General features: G+C 32.6%; 1 protein-coding gene across 1 annotated transcript; it reads left to right on the top strand.

Annotated features, from left to right (window-relative positions):
• The first annotated feature begins 5,708 nt into the window (after positions 1 to 5,708).
• Positions 5,709 to 6,801, top strand: LOC18109249 (uncharacterized). Its single transcript, XM_024593531.2, has one exon. The coding sequence runs from the start codon at positions 5,830 to 5,832 to the stop codon at positions 6,334 to 6,336; it is 507 nt and encodes a 168-aa protein (XP_024449299.1). The 5' UTR covers positions 5,709 to 5,829; the 3' UTR covers positions 6,337 to 6,801.
• Positions 6,802 to 19,842: the final 13,041 nt, after the last annotated feature.

The following is a 19,842-nucleotide window of genomic DNA, read 5'->3' as shown; positions in this document are numbered from 1 at the left end:
TTTTTAACAAAACAAATAATAAGAAAAGAGAATTTCAACTAAAAATTACATTTTTTTCTCCAAATTTAAATCATTATTTTTCTTACAAATATCCATTTTTATTGCAACATAATTTAATAAATTTTTTTAAAAAATTACTCTCGTTATTAGTTTGAATATGTTCATGTACATTTATCTTTTGCTTCTTATAATAAATATTAATTTTTCAATTTAATCTAATAACTTTTTCTACTATATATCAGTTTATATATTTTTAAATTTATTTTATAAAACTAAAACATTATTTTTTAGTTCACAATTAAAAATTTATAATATTAAAAAACAAATGTCAGAGTCTTTTTGTTTTTGTTTTTATATTGCAAACTAACTTATAATATTTGTAAGTTACCTTTGATACGCCCTAACTAATATAAGTTAATAGTGTCAACCTCAGGAAATTTCTTGGTTTATTTTCCTCGTCAAAATTGTCTAGGTGTAGAAAAAAATAAACTCTACTATACAGCTTTTGACTTTTCATTGTAGATTGGAGTAATATTTGTTTTAATATTTTTATTTTAGTCCTCAAAGTTTTTTTTCTCATCGATTGAGTTTTTAAATTGCAAAATTGAAGGACAATAGCTTTCTATATATTAATTAGAGGTAATATTGAAGAAAAAAAAAGATCAATGTGGAAAATACACTGAAAATAGATGGTGGGTTCGAAACTTGGTGTGAAAAGTTCAATTTTTAAAATGATACCTTTTCAATCTCTTAATTATTTTAAGATTAAATTTTAGTATATACTTTTATTTTTATTATTTCTCAGTCTCTAGTTTAAGAAAAGAAAAAAAAGTTATTAAATTTCTCTGATATAACATTGATTTCGACCATCAAAATGGTTGATTTTAGTGTCAATGTGTTACATTCGATAAAAAGAGTTCTATTAGGGTGTCCTTTGTTATCAATATTGCCTGATATTGTAGATCTAAACTTGAGTTTTTTTAGATTCATGTTAATTTTGAGTTTTTGAACTTTTTTAAAGCTACAAATGGGTTAAACAAGATCTCTAAGGTATTTTGGGTAAAAAATACGTTGAAAATCTAGGTTTTGGGCTAAAAAAAACCCTACTCTCATTTTTTGATGATGTGTTATCTACACCTCTTTATTTTTTTTAAAAAATCAATCCATCCTTTTAAATTAAAAAAAAAACAAGAGACTTGGCACATGGGCCATGCCATTTATTAATGGGCCAGACATGTAGGCTTAGGCATGTGTCTGACTTTTTTTCCCCTTTATTTGACCTTCTAGCCTCTTTGTTGTTATTTAATGCATTTTTATCCCTCAATTTTTTTCTTTTAAAATATAATTTCATCATTTGTTATCAATAATTTATTTTCTATTTAATTTAAATTAAAAAAGACATGTTTTTATTATTTAGCTTAAAAAAATTAGTTCTGCTTTTGCTACCTCAGTCCCATGCACCTATTTTATTGTCGTATAATTAAATAAAAATAATCTCATGAATAAAAAATATTAAATCCAGTGATGTGTGTTGTTATCTATTTTTTACCATACATAAAAAAAAATATAATAAATAAATAAAATATACAAGGGTCCTACATGAAGAAAGCCTAGAAGATTGCATAAGATTAGTAGTGGAGGACCAAGATGACAAGTGGAAAAGTTAGAGGACTAAAATGTATAAAATTGACAAAATTGGCCATTTAAGGACATAATTGCAAATTCCCAAGACTAAGGATCGACCTGTACGTGGCGCACAATTTTGAGGGTAGAAATTGGTGAAATCAGGGGCCAAATTGAAATGAATTGAAAATCAAGGACTCATTTGTAAAAGGTGCTGAACTTTGAGGTTGATATTTGAATTTGATAAGGGTGTAATTGCATACAATTAAAAGTTGGGAGACAATTACAAGTGCAATTAAAAGAAATTGGAAGAGCAGGGACCAAATTGAAATTAGCCAAACCCCAAATTAAAAAACATTAATTTCTAAGGTTTAATCTAGACAACGTGTTGTTCACCCACTGTTCATTTCCTTCCTTGACAATTTTGGCTAGTTGAGTAGGCATCTTCAGGTTAATAAATGTAGCGTTTCCAACCACCTTAGAGGCTGTAACCATCACCATCCAACTGAGAGACACCCTCTCTACAACCTCATGCCTATGAAATTGGATGTTTACACCCCAATTCTTCTATAGAAATCTTCAACATCTTGTCTTTGATCAGCTTTCCTTGCATTCTCAAATTCGAGGCTAATCGAGTTCGCACCTTTGAACGAATGAATGTGAAGCTACAGACCTCCAAATTGAATAAGGTTGGATCCAAATGAAAGGTGTGCGCCTCCTCTACCCTAGCAACTTCAAGTGGTCTCATGTAACGTTGAAGTCAGAGTTGCTCTGACAAGGCCTTGAAAGTAGTCATCCCAGTTAGCCATGATTGTGACACCCATTTGGAAAAACCAATGATTTTTTTTTGTTTATTCACACTCAAAAAATTTTCAATAGGTTTTTATCAAGGGTTGGTAAAACTACTAAAATCCCCAAAACCAAAATCATCACTGCAAAACTAGCCTAGTACAAAGCTCCTAGCTATTGTTTTTTGTCCAAAACCCTTCCATTCCAATCGGAGGGCTAGGATTGATCAATCATGATCAATCTTTGATTGAATCCAATGAAAAACCTAGCAAAACCTATAAATAACCTCTAAAAATCAGAGATGAGAAAGAGGATAAAATGAGAGAAAAGGAGGAGAGAATATTGAGAAAATGCCCTAGTTGTGAGGATTTACGAGCCTAGCATAAATGTTTATTCAGTTTTGAAAGGGCACTAAGTTTGTGGAAGCAAAACTTTACAAAGAAGAGCAAAGAAACCGATAGTTGTTCTAGGGCTTCAAAGGAATAATTTTAACCTAAAAATGGAGTCCATGTGGCATGCTTGAGGAGATTTTAATTGTCATTTGGTCTGCATTTATGTTTGCAAATATAGTGATGCTTAAAGAGTAAGTGTTGTGTTTATTTTTCTGTGTTGCTGTGATTTTGATTCTTTGATTTGATGTTTATTTTAGGGTGTGTTTGATGTTTTAAATGTGACTAAAGCTTTCTAGTTAGGTTAGTTTTGATAAAACAACGTTTTATTTTTAGTTTCATTAATACATTATGAAACAATATTGTTGATCCTAGCTTTATAAGACTTGTTCATGACCAAAATATGTTTAGAAAACTGATTTTGAATTCAAATTGCCTAGATATGTAGGTTGAATAAGATTTGACATTTGTAGGAATTGAAACTTCATGCATGTTATTGATGATTTGATGTTATTTGTTAGTTCTTTGTATTTAACTATGCTTGGTATTGGTAATGTGGTTTGTGAGGACTGAAAACAATGTGTTTAAAGGCCTAAAAAGTCAAATCTGGATTTTGGCAGTAGTTCAATTTTTAGAAATTTTCCGGATTTTAGGTTCATGTTCTTTGCATGAACTTTGCCTTAGTCTTTTGTTTTGAAGCTGTTTTGGGTTAAGTCTTGGCACATATATGTTAGCATGTTATCTTTAGCAAATAATCCAGGGTTTTAACGCATCAATAGCCCGCATTCATGCATCTAAATTCTATGATTTTTTTTTACCGTCCAAACACATTTTGATCAAATCATGACTTGTGATTGTTAATCGAAGAAAATGAATGCTTGATTTTTTATCTATGCATGATTACAAACAAAACCTTGCCCTTGATTGCATGAAAACTTTTCTAGTTTGTGATTTGTGTTTACTTGGTTTCGATTTGAATATTCATCTTGTTCTTCATGTTCTTGGTATTTGAAATGTTTTTGTCAAAAAACTTTTATGTTTTTGTGTTTTTTTTAGTTTTGATTTGTTTTTGTTTTAATTGTTTGTTTTGTTTTAGTTTCAGGTCAAAACATAGTTTTCAGTTTAGTTCAGGGTTAAATTAGTGTTTTCGAGTCAATCTAATTGATTTTGTTTTGGGTAAGGTACTAAGAATTTGTGTGGTTAGTTGTTTTTTTAGTTGAGGAATGTTTGGCTTAAGGGGTTGTTTGGCAAACACACCCTGAAACCTATTTTGACAATTTTGTTTTGAATAAAAATGATTTTTTTGCCAAACAAGCCTTAAATAAATCCCTAAAAATTCTAAAAAAAATTCAAGGACCAATTTAAAATTATTTATGGGTCCTACTCATATTTTTTCAACAATTTTATTTAATATCAGGGTTGTATACTTACATTGTAAGATGCTGACTTGATATTAAAATACTTGTTTTTCATTGAAATCTCAAAAATTTATGAAAAAATTGTCTCATTTCAAAACTACAAAAATATATTTTATTTGGTGTGTATTTAACTAAGTCTCTCAAAAGATAGAAATCATATTTTGCTTATATATATATATATATATATATATATATATTGTATGATTTAGCATTTTTTATATATATACAATAATTCAAAAAATATCTTTGCATGTATTTTTGAATTTAATAACCAATTTATTGAATCCATGAGAATCTGACTAATATTTCAATAACTCCTAAAAATTTTAATTCATAAAAATTAATGGTTAATATTTTAGTATAAAATTGGACCTATAACTAGGCTGACATTTAAATACTAGAAGTTGAGTTAAAAATTTCCAAAATTATTTTGGATCACCAATTTTATTTGGAAGTATTTTTCACCACGACATACAAGTTGTAGAAAACTTGTTTGCCTTCCATGATAGATGAACCCTGTTAAAGCATCTACACAGATTATTCCCACTAGAATTTATTTGGGCATTCAAGCATGTAATGAATTCAAAACTGCCAGATTGATTCATCATGAGAATAAATCTTTATTCTAAGCCATAGATGAATCATCGTTTAGGAACCCATCAATACCTTTAGGCCACATCTAAATTAAACAATGCAACTTCCTTCATGTAAAGTACGTTAAGGGTGCTAATATCTTTTTTAGCCACAACTAGTCTTTTATCCTAGAATTTCATTTAAGACCAATTTACCCGGTTTCCTAGTGACCTTGAACGAAACAACTAGGTGACGATTCCTTGCTTCTGATGCCGCAATTAAATCAATTTTGTTCTTCAATATTGAGTTAATTAGAGATTAAGTTTTTCAATTTATTTTTTTTAGGATTATCGCCACGTGTTTTAAATACCAACTTAGAATGACCCTAGTGAATCCAATATATTATCATTTCAATTTTAAATAAAAATATCGTTCAGTATGTGTCATATCTAATATACAGTAGATTTTGAATTATTAATTAAATTTGTTCTTTTAGAAAACATTTGAGTATTCAATTACTATATCCCAAAATATAGCATATAGCATAGTTGGTTGTAAAAGAGCTGCTCAACTGTTGTATACAAGTAATAGCAAAAATATTGAACAGAAAGCAAATTAAAGACGTGATTTTAAGCACATTGTGAACACATTCTGTTCGTTCATATGAATTTATTTGGTTGCCTTCGCTTCTATGAGTTTGTCAAGGAAGGAAGCTGGCTTTTCCTCATTCACTAAATTCAAGTTTCTAGCTGAAAACAGTATTATATTACCATTCTTTTGCCAAGCTGATCCCTTTTCTTTTATTTTTGTTGGCACGTCCTCCTTTTGGGTAGCGACGTGTCTCCTATAGAGTATAAGACATAGCTGGTTAACGGTCATGAAAAAAACATCATTATATTAACAAAAAGATAAATTATCCCAGCTTTTAACCTTTCTTCCTTGATGGAGTGCATAACAATCCCTTCAAAATCCACCGCACAGCATCCCTAAACCAGAAAGAAAGAAAAAACAAGGGGTGATCATCCATTCTGTCTTCAATGGAGGAAAGGAAAGGAGATCTGAGAATTTACGTCGCCGTAGCTCTATTTTCTGCATGTCTTGTTTCTGGTGGAGCTCTTCTTGCTCTTTACATGTTCCTTCCTATAAGCAACGTAAAATCATGGTATGCCATCGCAGGAATGATTCTAGTCGCCGCGCCATGGGCATTTTGGTTTCTGACCTACATTTACCGATGCCTTAGACCTGTTGACTATACACTTTCTGAACCATGCAAATCCCCCGCAGGATCCCCATTTTCGCGCAAAGAAGGTGCTGCAATGTCACCAAGGAATCCACCGTTTGATGATGAGCCCCGGAGGCCTTCTTCAGATGGTATACGCCACGTGCATTTTGGTGGGGTGGTGGTTGTGAGCGATGACGTTGATAACAACGGTGGTCACCAAGGTGGACTTACGCATTCAGAAATCAAGCATAAAGAGGAGAATTCTGTTAATTCCAGGGAAAGTGAGATCCCTCTACCTTTCTTTGTTGTCCCAAAAAAGTGAAAGTGGCAAAGGTGCAAGGATGTTCTAATTCATTTTCTCCTGGATTGCTTAATTAGGCCGTTCATTCATGTATCCAATGAAGGCATGGACCATGATAACCAATTAGAAAAGAGAAATGGCCTGAAATATGAAAATGCTAGAAAACGTTTTGGTAGGCAAGGAGTGAATGTGTATATATGACCCAATGTTCATATGCTACAAGACCGAACGAGAAAGAAGACTTGGGGGGCTGCAATAAAGTGGCAGGAATATTTTGATTAGATTGTTAGTTTCATCCTTTCTTTTTTAATTTTTTTTTTGCCTTTGTATGCAAGAACAATGCATGTACCATCAGAAATGGGAAGAAAAGGAGAATTTCTGGTAAATTCAGCATATGCTTTGATTCGTCTTTCATTCTAGTGAATGTATGTTGAACTGGTTCCACTACTGTTGATTTTTGATAATTCTAAATGATATTAATTTGAATACTTAAAAGCAGATGATATAAAATCAATAATTATTTAACTTTGAAACTACCAAAAACTTGGAACATTCTGATCTAGTCTTTATGGTTATGGCAGTCCTTGAAGTTCTCAATAAACCCATTAGGACATGAATAATCTTCTTTGAGAAAGCACATGAAATGAGAACTTTCTTTTGTGGTAGGTTGAGACTTTCCATTGATAACTATGTTATTTTCTTCTGTTTGTCATCATGCTAGATGATCGATTAGCTGCATAATAGATTTTTTTTTTCTTTGGATTGATTCCTCCCCTCCATTCAAGATATTCGATCATTTCGATGAATTGAACAATTTAGCTATCCAATTAAGAATTTCTCAAATGCACAGCACCATGAAATATGAAAAAATGTTCCTGCTTGCAGTGAATCTGTTCTTGGAAGATCTGTTGCAAACTTGTTCCTGTTAGTAATTGTCTGATGATCATAACTCCCTATTCTTAGCCTTCTGTACGTAGTGATAAAAAGCTCTTGAGAATATTTCTGTAACCCTGACAAAATCCAGAAAACTACCTCCAGTTTACAACTGGATATGTTTTACCTGAAGTCTTCTTCCCTAGTTGGGTTTACTCATGACATGAATGCCTAAGTTCGTGTCATTCATTTGAAGTATCAGGACTCTTAACTCTAAATAACTTGTTTTTGATATTTTAATCTGTTTTTTAAGGCATAATCCACTCTTTAGTCAGTGCTCTTCCACCTATCTTAGCCTGCATGCCTAACACATGAATGATCAAGAAAGCAAAATTATATATATATATATATACACACACATGTATTACCAGCAATGAAGCGCGCTAATACACCTATAGCAACGAAAATCACTATCAACAAATGCTCGCAATGGCGATTTAATACACTACACCATTAAATAATTTTACCGACGGATTAATTCCGACGATGTAAGACATGCAATTCATCGATAACATTTTTACCGACAGACTCCGTTTGTCAGAATATTAATCGTCGGTAATTCCCCTTTCCATCACTACTTCTGTCGGAAAAAAAACACTGACGATCTTACAGACGGGGAAAACGCGCCAATAAAAAAACATTCCTACTAGAACTTTATCGACGGATTTATTCCGTCTGTATTTCCACTGGTAAATCAACGACGATCAGTCCATCGGTGATTGTGGCATGAGCAGTAAATATTTCAGAACTCTCTGAACAATACCGACGGATAGAGTCTGTTGGTAATGTGAACGGTAAATCACCGATGGATACATTTTGTCTGTGATTGTGGCATGGACAGTAAAGCTTTTTCAACTCTCTGTCTAATACAGATGGACTTGTTCCGTCTGTAAGGCCGTCAGTATTTATTTAAAAATATTTTAAAAAAAATATTTAGGATAAATATTTTTTTAAAAATATTATATTGATTAATAGTAAAAAAAACTAATTAACCAACTAAAATTGTATTAAACATTAAAAATATAAAAATAATGTTAAATAATATTCATTCAAATATTCATTACAAATTTAATGTGTTTCAAAAATAAAATTAAACTAGAATAACGGCGGAGTTAGAGGAGGAGGAGGAGGAGGAGGAGGAGGCTGGTTGTTCCCGGGATCGTATAGCCAAAAAGTGGTTGCACATGTATCGTCACCCATCCTTGATCTAATGTCCATAACCATTTGACATAGCTGATCATAATTCATCGAGAGTCATTCATATTGTTGTTTCAAGGCCATGAACTCCTCAGATTGGGTGCTCGATATTGATGGAGAGCTCTCAACGGTTGAGACACTACGGGCCGCCCGCAAGTTTTTGGCCGTAGTGTTGGAGAGCCCGTAGACCAGATTTTTATCGGGTCCACCAGACGATCCTACCTCCATCCACAAATCCGGATCAAAATCTGGATGGGTCGAAGGATCGTCCTCATATCTCTCCCTCAACTGTTATTATAAGTCTCCTGAAAGTTTAAAAAATAATCATCATATTCAATTCAAGAAAATAATAACTTACGAAATAAAATGATTGAACGGACATACCACGAAGTGTTGAGCACGGTTGTCCACGAACTATTGCACCCCCTTTTGGCGGTCTTGGCTCCGCATGTACGCCTCTACAAACAGCTCCATTGGGCTCGGCTCACGTCCAAGAGACGTAGTCTGTAAGGAAAAAAAAGTTGCAAGTTAAATATATTTACAAGCAACAACAAATTAATTAACAATATATTTCATTTAAATTAATCTTACCATCCGCTTCGTATGTGGACTGAACGGAACGGAGCCGCCAGTGTGCGTGGTCACCGAACCATGAATTTGCCGATTCTGGTTGTCGGCACCGGACTATGAGCGTCGTGCGAACTGCTCAGACATCACGTGCTCAATATATTGCATCCATATATCCCTCGAGATGAATGGCGATTTGAATTCTCGCCAAACCGCCACCTCATTCCAGCCTTCTAGACCGTTATCTCTCGTATATCGTTTTGCTTTTTTTTTTTTGTCATACAAGAAATCACGCAACCTACTTCCATAGTAACAAATTAGAATTTAGAACAAAAAATTATATTATTTTCGATGTTACCTAGTTGCCGCGTGATTCTCCCATACCCTCCTCACAACATTGTTGTTCACACTATCCCACTCAAATTTGTGTTGTGTATAAATAATTCATTTAAAATAAAAATAGTACAAGATATAAAATTATAAAAGTAATTTATTAAAAATAAGCTGGAAATTAGAAGTTAACACCTACCTAAAATCGTTGAAACCATGCATCGATATTAGGTCTCCACTCAGGATGTTTGGAAATCTGACTCCATTGAAATAATAGAATCTCCATCGATGATTTAAACGCTGATGTTATTGTCCGGGCAGCCTCAATGTATATGAACCTGGAATTAAATAAAATTAATAAAATAATAATTAGTTGTTCATAAATTATTTTATAAGTATAAAAAAAAACTAAAACCTAAACAAATTGACATTGAAAGGTCATCCTTCCATTGTGCCTGGTACTTGCGGGTGAATTGACCCCGCTGTGAAGGCACACCGTCTCTACGCCGTGAAACCACGCTAGAAGAACTAGCTGCATAACAAGTTAGCGCAAGTGCCTCTTCATGATCAGCACCTAAAGATAAGTCATCCTCGCTGCTAGAAGAACTAGCTACAACCGTCTGTTGATGACGTGCTATTGATTTCATTCTACGCATCTTCACAAATTTATACGAATAATTACTTAATTAAATTCGATTATTTAAAAATATTTCAGCAGCACCTCTCCTATACTGGAGACTACCCATAATTTTCAAACCTGCAAATATTTTCAATAACCACAAACCAATTGACTCCATTGGAAAATCTTATATACAACCTAACATCTATAGAAATTTAATATCTATATATTTTCAACTAATATCTATAGAAATACATAAATGACAATTAAAATTAATGGAAATAATAAAAAACATAACAAGCAATAATAGAATAAAATTGAGATAAAATAATTAAATTTAATTCTTCATTTCCAATTACCATTTCCATGGTAAATTCAACAATAACAATTAAAATTCAACAAAATATTCAAATAATTATTACAATACAAACAATAAAATAATTAAATTTTCATTCTACACATCTACATAAATTTATACGAATAATTACATAATTAAATTCAATTATTTTAAAAAAATTCGTCAACACCTCCCCTATATTAGAGACTACCCACAATTTTCATACCTATAAATATTGATAATATCCACAAGCCAATTGACTCCATTGCAAAATCTTATAGACAACCTAACATCTATATATTTTCAACTAACATCTATACAAATTCATAAATAACAATTAAAATTAATCGAAATAATAAAAAAACATAACAAGCAATAATATAATAAAATTAAGATAAAATAATTAAATTTAATTCTATATTTCAATTAACATTTTAAAGGTAAATTCAACAATAACAATTCAAATTTAACAAAATTATTATGGCAATACAAACAATAAAATATTTTCAACAAATAAAAAGAAAAAATTAAAGATTTTAGGAATGAAAAATGTTTACCTTAATAGTGTGTTGATTTCAAGATTTTATCTACAAACAATACATAAAACAAAAAACAAAACAAAAATAATCATAACTAAAATAAAAAAAAAGTAAAAAAAAAATACAAAGATAAAGAAAGGAAAATCATACCTTTTAATATGTTGAAAACTACATTCAAAACAATAAAAATGAAATGAGGAACGCAGAGGAGAAGAGAAGATGAATGAGGAACGGAGAAAAAATGAACCACGAAGGGGGGGAATTTATACTACAATTTTACCGACGGATTTACCGACGAACATTAGAATAATATTTTAATTGGTGGTGGCATTAAATTTCCTTTGGTAAATTCCATCGGTATATTTTGAATTTCGCACTAAAATTTTAAAATCCCTCCAGAATTTTTGAAGTTCGTCGGCACATCCATCGGTAAAGAGGCTTGTCAGGGCACGCGCATTGGAATTTGCAGAGTCCGTCGATGATTCCGCCGGTATCCGCACCGACCAACCTGGCACTCTGACAGTCGCACGCCTTGGAATTTGCAGCGTCCGTCGATGATTCTGTTGAAAACAACGTCAGTGATTGTGGCATGGGCATTAAATATTTTGCAACTCTCGGTATAATACTGACGGCCACAGGCCGTAGGTATGGTCGTTGGTGATTGTGGAAAATGCAGTAAATATTTTGCAACTCTCGGTAAAATACCGACGGATGGTTTCCATCACTATGGACGTCGATATTTATGGCATACTTTTACATATTTTGTTTGTATTGCCTATTTATCCTCCTGTATAAACGCTTAAATTGCAAACTTACCGCACAACACAATAACAACAGCAAACAATTATAAAATAAATATTTCATGTTCCAAAATATCATCCATAATATTACATTATAAAAAAAAGGCTTTACACTTTCGTGTTCTGATCATATTTAGTTAGAATTTTCCTATTCGTCATCAATTGAATTGTTATTAGCTCCATCACACTCTTCAATGTGGTTATCATCATCATCATCTTCATCAACATTTGTTATTCCACTAGACCCCAAAACAACATTCAACTCCTCTGCGTCAACATCAATAAGATTATCATCGAAAATTCAAATTTTCTTCTAAGTCAATCGAAGAAACAACTCGATATGGTTCAACCAACTCACTAGCTTGAAAGACTTTATCTATCACACTTGTGTTTTCGTTCTCATCCTGAACAACCTTGACACGACCCCTGGGTTTTGTTTTTAAAACGGATAACCAATCAACTCTTGATCGGTCCTTTCTAAAGAAAGGGGTGTATGTGTAATAAATTTGTAGGCATTGCTTTGCAAAAACAAAGACATCGTTTACGTTGCGAAGTCTAACTTTTGAGTTGATTTCAACGAGACCATAATGAGGATCTACTCTGATTCCTCTGTTAATTGTGTCATACCAATAGCATTTGAATAAAAACACTTTATTCTGCTCGCTATGATATTGCAATTCGATGACCTCTTCTAATTTCCCATAGTAGTCAACTTCAAACTCACTAGAAGTCGATCCCTTAATACAAACACTATTGGTGTATGTCTTTCTTCCATGTCCGTATTCTTCAGTATGAAACACATATCCATTGACAAAATACCCATTATAGCACTTGACTTTTCTTTAAAGGTCGAGGCTTAGTAAAGACAATGAAATAACAGCATTACCTTTCATTTGATAAACCTTGTATATCAAATATAACAATAATCAATAAACAGACATTCTGTAATGTTGACGTACAATTACCTTGCAAGAGATAATGAGTTTGTGATAGGACTTACATGTGTTCTAAATCACGTGGAAAATTGTTCATCTTGTAATTGAAAGATTTGAGATTCGGTCAGTTGTGAGTTATTGGACAGTAAATATCGTCGATGTTGCCTGTAAGGTTGTTCCAAATTATATGAGTTTATGATATCACAATATATACATAGTACACTCTTCAAAAAGTTTAAGCAGTACATCTACTTACTTAATAAAAGGTCTCAGCTCATCATAGTTAAATAGAATATAATTGTGTGCTTGTTTGAACTCTATTTCAGACAAATATCTTCCCTTTACGAGATTTTTAGGTGTGGGTCGTCCAGGATTGGAGAATATTGACAAGTTTCCACTTGAAGTCACTTCACTACCATCATCATGCCATGAAACACGATTGATTCTCGTTCTCAAATGAGGTTCATCATGCCATAAATATTGAGCTCCTCAACAATATAGGCCTCACATATTGAAGCCTCAACATGCGCCTTGTTCTTAACCCTTTTTTTAAGATTGAACAAGTACCTGCATATATAGAATTCAATAAAAATTATCAATTAAAAAAAACATTGAAAAAACTTTTAATTATGAATTACATTGCAACTGTAATATCTAACCTCTTGAATGGATACATCCATCTATACTGGACCGGTCCTCCAACTTTTACCTCATATGGTAAATGTACGGGTAGATGCTCCATTGAGTCAAAAAATGATGAGGGAATATCATCTCAAGTTTGCATATTGTCTTGATGATATTCGTTTCAAGCCTTTCAATGTGATCAACATTCAACTTGCTGGAGCATATATCTCTAAAGAAATGACTGGTCTCTGTGAGTGCATCTCATATCCCCTTTGGCAACAAATCATGAAAAGCTAATGGAATGAGTGTTTGCATAAACACGTGGCAGTCATGACTCTTCATTCCATATAATCTGCATTCCTCCATATTAACCAGCCTTGAAATGTTCAAGGCATATCCATCAGAAAAACGCAGACTCTTAAGCCATTTATAGACTAGTAGTTGTGTGTTTTTCTCTAACACGAAGCTTGCTCTTGGTTTTACGACCCGTGACCTATTACAAACTAATTCCATATTTTTACGGTTACAAAATAACACTAAATCCAATCTAGCCCTTATGTTGTCCCTTGTCTTCCCCTTCACATCCATGACGGTGTTGAAAATGTTCTCAAACACGTTCTTTTCAATGTGCATGACGTCAAGGTTATGGCAGAGGAGATTGGTCTTCCAATAAAGAATCTCCCAAAAGATACTTCGCTTTACCCAATTATGTGTCAAACCAAAACCAGGAAACTTCTGATTACCTGATTGGAGACCAAACACAATGTCATCGTACTCTGATACAACATCATGCAATTCTTCACCAGAAAGATGCGGGAGTGCAACATCCTTTTCAACACTGCCAACAAAGAAATCATCTCTATTCTTTCTGTACCTGTGATTCGGTGGCAAGAAATGACGGTGATAGTAAAAAAAAGAAGCTTTACCTCTGTTTGTTAGTGTGAATGCCTTGTTGTTTTCCATACAGTATGGACATGCTAGTTTTCCATGTGTGCTTCAACTAGAAACCATTCCATAAGCTGGGAAATCATTGATAGTCCACATCAAAGCCGCTCTCATAACAAAATTCTATTTCATTGATATATCATAAGTCAAAGCTTCGGAGGACCACAACTGTGTCAACTCATCAATCAACGGTCGAAGACAAAAACATCTATATTCCAGCCCGGACTGCTCGGACCTGGTATAACCATAGATAAAAACATGAACTCTGGCCTCATACACATCCCTGGTGGCAAGTTATAAACCGTCAGTATGACCGACCAACAAGAATAAGGAGCAGCAAATGACCCAAATCGGTTGAATTCGTCTGTAACCCAAGACGCATGTTCCTTGATTCAGCTAAAAAGTGAGGATGCACACTGTGAAGGATGCACCATTACTCCATCAACCGTATTATGTGATCGGTGTCATGTCATGTGCTTAGCAGTCCTTGATGACATGAATAACCTCTACAATCTAGGTGTGATTAGGAAGTATCTAAGTTTCTTATGTGCCACGAGATTCTTTCCCATGCCAGTTCTGGGTTTGTAATGGGAATGCCCATATGCCATGCACTCGGTCAGCTCAGCATTTTCAAAGTAGTAAATCATGCAGAACTTAGGGCACATGTCAATTTTCTGGTATCCTAAACTGAGGGGTTTTATCATGAACTTAGCAGCATGTGCTACGACCGATAATTTTGTCATAACTGGCCTTACTTAACCCGTGATCTGACTTGATGGTGAACACATGTGCTACGACCGATAATTTATTGTGGTTCGTGCACCCATCTCATAATGGTTCGTCATAATCTTTCAACAGATCAAAAAACCTTGTTGCATCTGCATTAGGTTCTTCTTTTATGATTGGACATTGACTGACATTACCTTGATTCATTATTATTGCATCCATAACCATATTCCTGTAAGGATTACTGTTGTCATTTACAACTTCATGCACGTTGCTAGCACTAGAAGTTGACCCAACCACCTTTTCTACCATGCTCTTATTAGGAAGAAATAGTTCTCCATGTGCATACCAATACAGGTAATCCTCAATAAACCTTTTGGTTAGAAGATGCATCGTTACAACATCTTGATGCATAAACTTTTTATTTTTACACTTCCTGCATAGACACCTAATACCACCATAAGTAAAATTCCTCGGAATAGATGTTGCAAAATCAATAAAACTCCGAACCCCATTACAATAATCCATCCTCCGTAATCCTTGGGGTGAGTCTCGATACATTCATGAATGATCATCCATGACTTCTATCGAACCTTTATAAAATTATGATGACAACATGTATTAATTAACTATGTTACGTAAATAAATTTGCAAAAATATTGGTTTGCCCCGACATTATCCAACAAATTAAAAAAACACTTATGTTAAATATTCATTATCAATTATTAATTATCAACGTCCATACAAATTTATACATATATAAATTTATGGAAATCACAACTCCGCAATAGAATTGATAAAAATTAAAACGGACCCCTTAAACAAGCTATTATTTATTTCATCACAACACATCTAATTCGGTATAATTCAAACAAAGTTTCAACAATTTACAAACAAATACAATTTGACAAAATCTAAAACAAACTATAACAACTACAAAATTATACATTCATACTACAAGTTTTTTTGACAAATAACAATAAAACAAGTACATACGTTAACAAAATACATATACTAAAAAAAACAATTAAAAATAATAAAATTGACATTTAAATGTTAAAACTAAAAAGGATAAATTTACTTACAAAAAATGATAAAATTCACAATAAATTAATTGGAGAACGAATGTTTTGACCACGTACAAAAGTATAAGAAACTTGAGTGAGAAGAGGGAGAGAGTTGGGAAGGGTGGTTGGTTGCAGTTTGGGAGGGGAGAGTTGGGATGGGGAAGAAGAAGGAGAAATAGAGGAGGAGAGAATTGGCAGAGTGTGGATATATTGGCTTTTACCGATGGAATCACCGACAGATAAGTTTTGTCGGTATACTCGTCGATAGTTTTGACGATGAATGCGTCATGTCACTGTACGGAGATCCTGGTTTGAATCCTCGGTCATTCCGTCGGTAAAATCATCTGGAAAAATTCCACATCATCACATTGTTTCTTATTTTTAAAATTCTATAGATTTCGTCGGCAATATGATAGGTATATACCAACCGTATTGCTGACAAAATTTATTCCGTTAGTAATTATTACCGACAACAAAGATCTGTTGGTATAGACCGACAACATTAGAGACATAATTATATCTGTCGGTAAAAATTACCGACAAAAAAAGTATGTCGGTAATTCCGTTGGTTTTCGTCAATTTTCTGGTAGTGATAGAGGCAAACAGTGCACATTCAATCGAAGGTAAACTATTATGCAAGCTTCGATATATGAATTCTATCTTGTTAAAAAATTACTAGAGCACTTATACTTCTTTGGTATTAATTAACCTTTCGTAATTTGCAGCTGTACTGATTCTTAATTAAATTTAAATTCCAGTATAGTTCAACTCAAGTAATAGTGGGTGATGCGGGATAAATAAGATTTGAAGAGAAATATATATAAAAAAAAAGAGAAAGAAAATCTAAAAGCTCAAGAAATGAAAAGGAAAAATTGGGGGAATGAAGAGAACAGAAATCTATAATAAATCATATTTATAAAACCTTAATCAGAATCAACAACTAGGCTCATATTCCACCACTAATTAAATAAAATTATCCAACAAAATAAATTAAAATAAACTTAATAATAAAACTAAATAAAAATCCAATAACAAACTGATTTAAAAGTGTTCAATCTCACAACAAACAGTAAAGAGTTCTATCCTTTGTTGGGAAAGTTAGGAAAACTCAACCTCATCTAGTATAGCTTCTAGTGGCTTCGATAATACTCTCAAATGTCAGTATCAAGCTGTTGCAATGTCTCTCTAGTAATTAAAGTATAGTTTTAATCAAGTCGCATTGCTCAGGAACTAGGATTCGCTAAACCTCATCATCCCTAGTAAAAATAATTTGTGCATAAAAAATAGATTAATATGTTCCTTTTATGTTGATGATAAGGGTAATATGATAAAGGTTTTAAGAGGATCATTAGGGATTTGTTGTTGTCTTTTATTTATAACTAAGTCTTTTATATTAAAAGTAAAGTTTGGTAGTAGGTTAATTATATAAGTATTTGATTCAATCATTTATAACACTTTGAATGGTCTAACATTACTCATCTATAATTTCTTATTGGTTTAAAAAAGACACCATTTAGTTTAATATGTACCATGAAATAATATCCAATATTAAATACATCATGATATTTATGTTAATCATCTTGAAGTTTGTATTGTTCATTAATTACTTGATTTTTTATATATATAATATCAACATGCAAATTATAAAATCTACATGCAAAAGACTCAATCGACTTAAACATTTTAGTTTGAGGAGACACATGAAGAAGACCTACAAACATTATAGGATTGCGATCATGAATACTAAATCATTGAGGGGGTTGGAAAGGAATAAACATTGTTAATAACCTAGTAAACGAGGACCACTTTTATCTTTTCAAGTTCCATGAGGAAAAATGCATATTTGTTTAAGAGTCAACAAACACTACATTGTCACTTCTTAGACACAAAGGTCCACGAGGAAAAAGACTCTAATTGTTCTTTGTAGCATCAATTTAACTTGGGAAGCTATCAAACCTAAAATAGACCATAATTTTCCTTAGTGAATAATTTTCATCATATACACTAAATTTAAATATTATGAGATTCCAGTTTTATATATTTTAAATGTTCTTTAATTTTGTTAAGCAAACTTGTTTTTATGAACTAGTTGTACTTAATTAAGAAACTTAAATTATTGTTATAAAGGATAAATATGAACTTAAACTAAAATATAAAACAAAGCCTAACCAACAAACACTACCTCATAGGCAACATCGTCAATATTTAATGTCACAAGACTCACAACTAACTGAATCCCAAAACTTTTGATTACAAGATGAATAATTTTCCACATGGTTCAGAACAAATGTAAGTACTGTTTAATTATTCTTATCTCTCGGGATACTTAATTTCATTACACATTTCTCGTTATTTTTTTATGGTTGTACTTCATATATCAGGTTTATCAATTAGGAAGAAATGTTAATGTCACTTTGTCTTTACTAAATCCGGATCTTGAATGAAAGGTGAAGTGCTATAACGAGTATTTCATCAATGAACATGTTTTTCATACTAAAGAATGTGGGAGAGGTAGAAAAAAAAATATAATAGTGAAGTTTGTGTTAAGGAATCGACTTCTAATGAGTTTGAAGTTGACTATTATAGGAAGTTACAACAGGTAATTAAATACAAGAGGAATCGTGTCAAGAGTTGATTGGTTATCCGTAGTGAAAATCAAACCTAGAGGTTGTGTCGAGGTTGTTCAGGATAGGAACAATAAATTAACTTCGGGAGATAATGTCTTTCAACTTTGTGAGTTAGGTGATCCATATCAAGTTCCTCTATTAATGACTTAAAAGAAAATTAAAATTTTCACATCACTGATAATATTTTTATTGATGTTGACATTGAGGAATTGAATGATATTTTGAGCTCCAGTGGACATCCACAAGTTGATGAGGATGGTGATAGCAATAAAATCAACATAGAAGATTGTGATGGAGATGAGGACGAGTTAATTAACGAAGAAGAAGACAATTCTGATTAAATTGCACAACATAAATTTGTAATGCTATAAAATATAATGTAATATTTATGGATGAAATTCACTTCAATGTAATGATAATAATGTAATATTATTGTGTTATTGTGTTGTGCGTACAGCTGGGAATTTAAGTATTTGCATGATGAATAGATAAAGAATACAGATACAATCTAGCATTAGACATTGTTTTACACCAATGAAAATATCGATGGAATGTATCTGTCAGTATATTCTAGTGGCGATGAGAACTGTTCCTCTTCTCCTTAACATTGTTCATGGTATTAATTACAAATGGATATACCGGTGAAATGTTTCCTTTTATATATTCCAGTGACGATGAGAATTGTTCCCCTTCTTCATGGCACTGTTCATGGTATTAATTACACATGAATATACCGACAGAATATTTTTGTCGATATATTCCAGTGGCGATGAGAATTGTTCCTCTTCTCCATGGTATTGTTCATTGTATTAATTACACACGAATATACCGATAGAATATTTTCATCGGTATATTCCAGTGGCGATGGGAACTGTTCACTTCTCAATGAGGTGATAATTAATGTTTTTTTTTATCAATGTAATCCCGACGAAATGAGAATTGCAAGGCGCTGGTAATTAATGCTTTTTTTTTACTGTTGACTCTTTCACCAACATAATTAAAAGCTGTCGGTAATATTTGAAGGGGTTTCTGAAATTTTTTATGCGAATTGAAAGTTTTACTTTGACTTTACAAATGGAATCACCCATGAAAATTTTAAAGATATTAATATTTAATATTCCGTCGGTAAAACCTCATATAAAAGACCAAGAGCACAATAAATGGGGTTTCATCTTTATCATTCTTCTTCTTTCATCCGCTCTCTCTTTTTCTCTCTTCTTCTTCACTCTTATTTTTGTTCACAACCTAAGCAAAAATCAAGCATCATCTTCTCTTCTCAAT

Source organism: Populus trichocarpa, chromosome 19, assembly GCF_000002775.5.
Source record: "Populus trichocarpa isolate Nisqually-1 chromosome 19, P.trichocarpa_v4.1, whole genome shotgun sequence".
Taxonomy (NCBI): Eukaryota; Viridiplantae; Streptophyta; class Magnoliopsida; order Malpighiales; family Salicaceae; genus Populus; species Populus trichocarpa.
This window is presented reverse-complemented; position numbering and strand designations above follow the sequence as displayed.

Coding starts and splice junctions, on each gene's coding strand:
- LOC18109249 (XM_024593531.2), top strand. CDS start 5,830: ATGGAGGAAAGGAAAGGAGATCTGAGAATTTACGTCGCCGTAGCTCTA.